We start from the raw sequence: 8,730 nt of genomic DNA on the forward strand, positions 1-8,730 counted from the left end.
ATATCATTACATATATTTATTAACATATACATAAATTTCCTTTTTTGCCCTTTGATAAAGAAACTATTAATACATATACATATTCAGAGAAAAGTAGGGAGTTTATCAAAATGATCTATATAAGATCAAAGAACAGGCCAATCACAAATTCTGTTACACAAAATCAGTGGTGAAGACCAGAGACTTTGCAAGTGCACCTCATGTAATCCCGGGGCTTCCACAAACCATCTCTGAGTAGCGACTTTGTTGTACAGCCTGTGATAGGTTGCTCTCTTGTCTGACATCTGGTGGCTTTTCTGCCAGGGAGGAAGCAGCTGCTGAGATTTAAAGTAAACAGTCCAGCACAGTGGTACAAATGCAGTCAGTCTGTAGAATGGGCTGTCCTACTGAATGAAGAGCGGTCTGGGCAGTGAAGAAGAGACTTTCTGCAGAAGGACTGTGAGTCCTAGAATCAATTTTCTGATACGGTAGATTTCCACATCCCCGCATTGTGTGTAAAGGTGTTGATTCAGGGTGGCAATGAAACAAACTGAATTACTCCATAGCTAAGAATTGGAGCCTTGGCATCAAGTGAGAAATTTGTATACTGTAACTTTTGGTACCCTGCCCAGATGTGATCATGTACTCTTATTCATTTTATTCTCTCAATATTAGTTCTACATGATTTGATCTTTACTGCAGAGAAAGAAAAGGTAGGAAATTTAGGAAGCAATAACTCCATCAAGAGAGCATTTCCCTGATAAAGCTGCAAAGGCTCTGGGCTGCCTCGGGGACGAGGCTGCTGCACCCACTGCAGATAGCATGGATGGATCTCATGCATCACTGCAAATTACTGTTCCAGCCATTTCTTCCCTGGGTGTTTAAAAACGTCTTTCAGTCTGCTTGAAGGGTATTAACTGTTGTGGAACAAGTTAACACTTTTCTGATGTATTATTTCCTACTGTAGAATATTCATAGTGTTGTTTATTATAGAAACCTGTTAAGGGGTGCCCTTTTCCGGTGATCAGTTCCCCTGCCCCCGCAAAATCCTTTTCAACATTCCCTGATGAGGTCTGACCTTGACTTAACCGAATAATGATAGACCTCCCAGGGCCTGCTCAGCCTGGCACACAATGCCTCAGTGCCTTCCCTCTCCTAACAGCTATGCTGTCCTCTCAGGATGGTATGCTTTAAAGAAGATGCACCAGCCCAAAGAGAGCTCATTACAGTTCCCGGGTTCTCCTCTTCCCAAGGTGGATCAGTTGTGGCACAGGGCATGAGTGGACAGGACTGCACTGCAGTTAATGTGTTTTAGACTTACAAATTCTACAGTTGCTACTCCATTCCTGTAGACTCTAGCAAAGATGATGGGATGAGATGGTGGTATACTTAGCAAGACCCCGGTGCCCAAGATTGTCTCAACAGTACTCGCAGGGCAGGAAGCCAGGATATTTTGACAAAAATGTGTAATCACCATGGAGCATGGTGTGCTCTGGGGATAATATAATGTCTCAGATAGCACAGTTAGGGCTCTGAGATAGAATAAAAAGAGATTCTCTCTGTGTGGAGTCTCAGAATATTCCAAGAGATTTTAACATTCCATCAGAAGAGTCTCAGCACAGCCAAATCAACTTGTAATACCATTAATCTTTCTCTTGAGCCAAAGATGCCAGGCTCTTCTTCATGAAAAAATACATATTTCCTTTGTATTTTGCAGCACTAATGTCTAGAAGCCTCTAGTGCCCTCATTTTTGCTTTCTATCCTATCAAAACAATTATGCAGTAAGGTTTGCATAAGTTGTTTCTTTTAGGGAATATAAAATATTATAATAATTCATACCGGATAGAAACCTCCAATCTTTTTCTATTTTGTAACTATTTACAGGTCTGTAACTGAGCTTAATAATCTTAATAGCCTAAACTTTAAGATGAATAGCCAAGGTTTAACATGTCCTAAGTATTTGATCCTGAGTAGGGGTAGTATAGGCTTCTAAAATGGAGTGTACAGTAGATGAACTCGTCTGGCTGGGGATGGGTGTTTACTTCAGAAGTAGTTTTATAATTCTAACTATGTATGCTTGGGTGATGCTTGTATTAAAATGTGATATACTGAGCCAGCATCTGAGAGCATCATTCCAAGGACAGATCAGAAGGAAAAATGGCCACATACTTCCCGATATTGTGGTGACTTTCGCTCTTCATCATGCTACATTTGGTGTTTCTTTCTCGTGAGTAATTTGGTTTTTCCTGTCAGGAACATGAGATTTTGTGGATGTTGAAAATGCAAACAGAAGAAAATGCTTTGAATTAAAAAATGCATTTATATCATATATAAATATGAGTATACATTTATATATGCATTCAGATATATGTATCCTTAGGGAGAAAATTCACGGTCAGGCAAAGAGCCAGTTCTTTAGTTTTCCATCTGTTCAGGTTGTAGGACCTAACTCACAGGGAAAAGGAAGCTTGGGCCCTTCAGCAAGGTAATGTGAAATGACTACCAATATGGCTTCATCAAGAGTACACTGAAGGTTGTTTGAGGATCTGTTCCTCAGGGGTCACCTGGGCTTGGGAGGAGCCCCTGGCTCCTTTGTTTTACCAGTTCCATCTATGTGAAGATAAGTCAAAGGTCCTGCTCAATCATGGCTGGCTTTACTTGGAAGCCATGGAGGAAATGTTTCCTCTGTGTTGACCCTCCTCTTTGTAGACTAGACACTGGTTCAAGTCCATCTGGTGGGGTCTCCCTGGCCTCCCTGAACTGGAGGACAGGTGACTCACCACAGTTATAGGACATTTTGAGAGATGGTCCATGGTGGCATGGAACTTAGTCGACCATGGGAGGGCAAGGAGCACAAACTGTCCTTTAAGTCCCTCTGACCAGATTAGTATAGCCCTCAAAGTATGACTGTTAAATATCCAAGAAGGTTAGCAGCACCAGTCTGGTAATTTTAATTACCACGCACTATGTAGATAAAGCTTGGGCAAAAACAAAATGTTCTCAGATAAACCTTGACTAGACATATATTTTGTTCCTTAAACAAGTTGTATGTATAATTTGTCAGTAGGTTGTTGTACTAATATGGTTCCCTCTGGTTTTTTCAAACTAGCAGAGCTCTGTGATCTCTTCTAGAGGAGAGGTCAGGTTGGAGAATCACAGAGAGACCTAACCTCAAGGACTAGAATTCTCAGATTTTCATATCTACCATGAATTCCCAAGGATTAAGTAATAAAGTACTGTTTTTCTTTCCATAAAATATGGAGACTAGGCCAAAATATCACAAAGTTGTACACTCCCCTATCTTTCCTATATTGACTACCACTTCTGAAGATTCTCAAGTACAACTAGTATTAACAGAATCATTTAAGACTCTAAGCTAGTCTCACTTTCATGACAGTGGTTATTATTTACAGAAGCAAGAGTGTTATTCATATTTTTTAAAATAGTGAATATATGCATAAATACAACAGCATTTTCAATGACTCTAAACTTCCTTAGTATTCCAGTACAGCTGTTTTACTCTGTTAGATGATTAGGCTATGATTTACCTGGAATTAAGTTTTATAATATTTTATTATATTCTCTAGCTCCAAGTTTTCAAATCTGGTGGCCAACACATGGATTAATTGAGGTAACTGTCCACTAAATTTCCTAAGACTAAAATTTTAAGCTGATTTTTTCTTAATTTTAAAAAATTTATTTACCTATTCTTTGAGAATTCCATTCATATATATATAATGTATTTTAATCATGTCTACCATCACTTGCTCTTCCAATTTCTCTGAGATTCTCCTTCCATGCTTCCCTCCCAACTTCTTATGCTCTTCTCTTTTAAAACAAATCTTATTATTTTTATTTCACGTGTGTGTTTTTCCTGTGTGCAGATAAGTGCTCCTACATCATACACTGCCTGTGGAGGTGAGAAGAGACTGTTGGATGCCATAGAGATTGAGTAAAAATAGTTGTTAGCCACCATGTGGGTGCTGGGAATTGAGCCACAGTCCTCTGCAAGAGCAGCCAGCATGTCTAACCACTGAGGTGCAGCCATCTCTCCAGCATCTTCTTTTTCTTTATAACACACTGAATCCAGTTACAGCTGCCCATATGTGCAAATGTGTGGGCCTCATAGGTTGCCCATGCTCCAGTGAATATGCTTTTTAAAAACTTCCTATTTTGAAACATTACCTCAACAAGATCATCTGTGACATTCTTAGTCTATTCACGTGAAGATTATTGATTCACTGTTGTTTTGTGTCTACAGCAGAGTAATCCAAACTGGGAACCTAGTCCAAATATGGTCACGTGTACATCAGAGAACCTTCCACATCTGAAAAATATTTTTGTGTGCTGACAACCTCCATTTGCCAGGTGTAATGAATCTTTAAGGTCTATGGACTTGAGAACTCATGTAGCTCCTGATCTCAGTGAGTCACGCTTTGATGGAACAAATGGACAGAGCACATACTCCTGGTTCCCTGAGATGAACAGATAATGGTTACATAAATTGTAAATAGAGATATCAAGTAATCTCTGAGACTCTGGAAATAAGAAAAGGTAAAGTGACAGGGAATCTCTGGAAAGGACTTCAAATTAGGTTTGCAACTTTTGGATGGGTAAGACAGAGGTGTGGTTTTTATTTTTGCCTATCCCTCTGAGCACTGTATGTATTATGGGGTCAATATACATATGATAAGTGAGGTAATGAATAAATTCTTTTTTGTATTTTTATATATTTGCGTCATTTCATTCTTTTACCTTAGAAGTATTTGAGGTTCAATCTTTGTCTCATTCATGAATTTAAATTTTCTTCTTTCCTTGACTCTAGCATATCAGGTCTCTCTCCTCATCTACCTAGGAGATCCTGTCCACAAGGGCATCACATTATTATCAGATAGAGTGTACAAAGCTCTAGTACCATGGCATTGTGTTGATACAGACTATGGAAGACATTGTGAGACTGGAATATGGTTCTGACCATGCTTTGGTTTCCCAAATTCAATCTACAGGTGATCTTTTAAACATGGTCCTAATAATTTTTTTTGTCCTTTTGAGACTGGATCTTCCTGTAGCCCCAGCTGTCCTGGAATTCACTACGTAGACCAGGTAGGTCATGAGCTCACAGAGATCCCAAGTGCTGGGATTAAAGATATGGACCACAACACTTGGCTGCATGGTTCTAATTGTATTAATTTTTGTACTCAATTTCAGATCAAATGTCCTTACAAGAAAGTAAACTTGAGTTGGTTCAACAAAACAGTGGATTCCTGCCCTAACTTAAAATAGCCTATCTGTGGCACCAATTTTGCTACATATGCCAATCTTTGTATCTTGTGTCATAAGAGCTTGTAAGTATAATCTGGGAAAAAGATAACTAAGACTAAGCTTGTTGGTTGTGATTTCTACCTACCCCCACCTTCCCATCCAAATATAGAAGCTATAAAGCCACTGTTTTTCTCTAATTTTCCAAGATAGTAATCATCCCCATTCTGAAGACCACATGCAACAGAAGGCCTCCTGGAGTCTAAACAGTTGCTTTGAACATAGTCCCATAATTCATGGATTTCTTCCGGAAATTCTGAAATATATCTTCAGGCCCCTAAAACTTGTAGTTTTATCTTCTTTTAGATATTTCCAACTGTCTACGTGTCTATAACCTTTTTAAGACTAACATAGCAACAAAGTTTGGCCCATCATGATTAATTATTTAGTCCTTTGTATTTACATGACAGGAAAGCAATCTGTCTTTAGACATCAAAATTTCAACGCCGCAGTGACTTTAGTCTTGATATCTATTTCACAAGACAAAAATCCCTTCCTTATGTTATAGGACTGTACCCCTTAGCTTAACTATCTTCATTTTTGTGCAGGAAGCAATGAAGAGAATATATAAACCTTATGTTATCCCATTAATTAGTAATTTAGCCAAAGGTTGAGATTATCAACTGAATACCTGAGAGTAGACATGCCTCGTGCATCACAAACTCATGCCTGATCAGAAAGATTATTTCCCAAAAGATTGTAGCTTATGTAGCATCCTCAGTGGTGGCTTGTAATCATGCAAAGATGATCAGATAGGAAATCCAATATTCTTTCTTTTACCTCATGTCAGTTTCCTTTATAGTCTGGATCTTAATTTCCCCAAATATGATTTAATGAAATGCTTATTATGCCTCTATTCAGAAAGCCTCGAGGAAGAATTAAATATTACCACAATGAAAGATGCTAGGTGATTGAAACAGGACGTGCAAGAAGATTTCTTCCTTTTCTCTCCATCACAACTTCTCTCCTATGTTCATCCCTCCCTGTACCTCTCCTTATGTGCATTCTTCATGGCAAAGAATTGCTGGGAGCTGACAACTCAAGAGTCCATCTACAATTTCCCTAATGGATAAATTATTCTGGCCTGGAGATGTAGTTCATATTCTAAGGACCAGGAACAATCCTGAACACTGTAAATAAATAATAAATAATAAATAAATAAATAAATAAATAAATAAATAAATAGTTAAGGTTGGTGGAGCTGGCTCATTATGAAATCTTGACTTGGTTCTTGGGTCTATATCTTAAATCTTAGCAATAGAACATATTTTAATACTAAACCATGTGTCAAAGGCAAATAGTAGGGCTTATCACCTCTCTAACTTTATGAATAGTGAAATTATCTATGACTTATGGAGAAACAATTTTTCTATATTTTTGGGCATTTAAAAAACTAATAAAACTATTATGATGGTTTGAATGAAAATGCCCCACATAGGCTCCAAGTATTTGGACATTTTGTCCCCCCTTGGTGGCGCTGTTTTGGGAGGTCTTAGGTGTAGCTTTCCTGGAGGAAGTACGTCACTGGGGGTGGACTTAGAGAGTTCTTAAGCCTTGCCAGATCTCCAGTTGTTCTCTTGCTTCCTGTGCCTGCTTGAAGATGTGAGAGCTTAGCTTCCATTGCTCTTGTTCCAGCCACTTCCTGCCACCATGCCTCCCCACCATGATGGACTGTAAATCCACTGGAACCATAAGCTCAAATAAACTCTTCTTTCTATAAGTTAATTTGGTCAGTGTTTCTATCACAGCAAAAGAAAAGTAACTAATACAGTAATTGGTACCAGAGAGTGCACTATTGGCTGTGAAGAGCCTAACCATGTGGGATTTTGGAAATATGTGGAAGACTTTGGAAGTTTGTTATAGAAAAGCAGTTGGTTGCTGTAAGCAGAGATTAACAAGCCATTTTAGTAAGTGCCTGAAAGAAAGTAGTGCTGAGAACAATGTGGTTCCAGAGGGAAATGAGGACTTAAACAGGAATTGGGATATTTCGGCAAAGAGTCTGTCTGGAGTCTACCCACAGCCAAAAAGCTTGCCTGAAGCTAAATTAAAAAGCCATAGACTAATTTCCCTGGTGGGAGAAATTTCAAGACAGCCTAATGTAGAAATGGTGGCATGGCTATTAATGGTGAATATTATGAAGATTTACAGTGAAAATGTACAGAATGGATTGAAAAAGAGCACTAGGAAAATTAATGCTGGTGCCCTGGCATGGGCTGCAGAGGATCCCTTTGATAAGGAGATTAAATTGATTAAAGAGGGGCCTAGATATTTGCACTTAAACAATGGAAAAAGGACACCCAGTTAAGCCTCCAATTTGTGAAAGGAAAATGCTTCAGGGTTCACTGAAGAGAAAAGATTCTAAAATGGATAAAGCAGGATGGAGTCCATCCCAAACTTGCAGTCAAACTTGGCAGTGTTGTTCACATGGTGCTGGCTTTAGAGGCATCAATGATACAAGAGTGAAGGGGTCATCAGTTCTTCCTCTACATCATGCAGCAGGGATTCCTCTGCATAAAGGAGGGCAAGATAGGATATTGTATGAAGATGTGAAGGTGAAGTCTGGTTGGCAATGGAGACCCCAAGAAGATGGTTGAGGTGCCAGAGCTGTGAGGCATCTGCCAAGAAGGCCTGCATACAGGGAATAGTACCAACCAAAGTGAGAGATGTATGTTGCAACCAGCAATGGAGAGGCTGAGCCATCTAAGCCTTTTGGAAGTAAAGTCCCAGAAGTCAGATCTACTGGATTGGCTCTTTGTCCTGCTGGGTTTTGGTCTTATTTTGGTCCAGTATTTCCTCACTATGCCTCTCTTCCTCTCTTTTGGAATGGGAATGTGTATTTGGTTCCACTGTATGTTGGGAGTATCTAATTTGTCTTCTGATTTTGTAGTTAAGATATTTCCCTGAGTCTCAGAAGAGACTTTGGACTGGACTATTGAATAGTATTGAGACTGGTAATGACTATGGGGACTTTTAAGGTTGGACTAAATGCATTTTGCATTTTACATGGCCATGAGCCTATGGGAGCCAGGGAGCGGAATGTGGTGGTTTGAATGAAAATGTCCCCCAGAGGCTCCAAGTATTTGGACATTTTGTTCCCAGTTGGTGGCATTGTTTTGGGAGGTCTTAGAAGGTGTGGCTATCCTGGAGGAAGCACATCACTGGGGATGGGCTTAGAGAATTCCTAAGCCTTTCCAGATCTCCATTTGCTCTCTTGTTTCCTGTGGCCCCTTGAGGATGTGAGAGCTTAGCTTCAGCTCCTTCTCCAGCCACCTCTGCCGCCATGCCTCCCTGACAGGATGGACTGGAATTCCCCTGGAAGAATAAGCTCAAATAAACTCATCCTTCTATAAATTGGTCAGTGTTTCTATCATAGCAAAAGAAAGGTAACTAATACAACTACTGAATGTTGTGATCTTCTTGAACAAGTCCTA

At 39.4% G+C, this 8,730-nt stretch overlaps 1 protein-coding gene across 1 annotated transcript; it reads left to right on the forward strand.

The window, feature by feature from the left end:
• Positions 1 to 2,137: 2,137 nt before the first annotated feature.
• Spink14 (serine peptidase inhibitor, Kazal type 14 (putative)) lies at positions 2,138 to 6,206 on the forward strand. Its single transcript, XM_017796131.1, is given in 4 exon segments — positions 2,138 to 2,207; positions 3,568 to 3,611; positions 5,189 to 5,325; positions 6,161 to 6,206. Coding segments are annotated over 4 exon segments (297 nt in total).
• Positions 6,207 to 8,730: the final 2,524 nt, after the last annotated feature.

The sequence above is a fragment of the Nannospalax galili genome, unplaced genomic scaffold (assembly GCF_000622305.1).
Source record: "Nannospalax galili isolate Female #2095 unplaced genomic scaffold, S.galili_v1.0 scaffold128, whole genome shotgun sequence".
Classification (NCBI taxonomy): Eukaryota; Metazoa; Chordata; class Mammalia; order Rodentia; family Spalacidae; genus Nannospalax; species Nannospalax galili.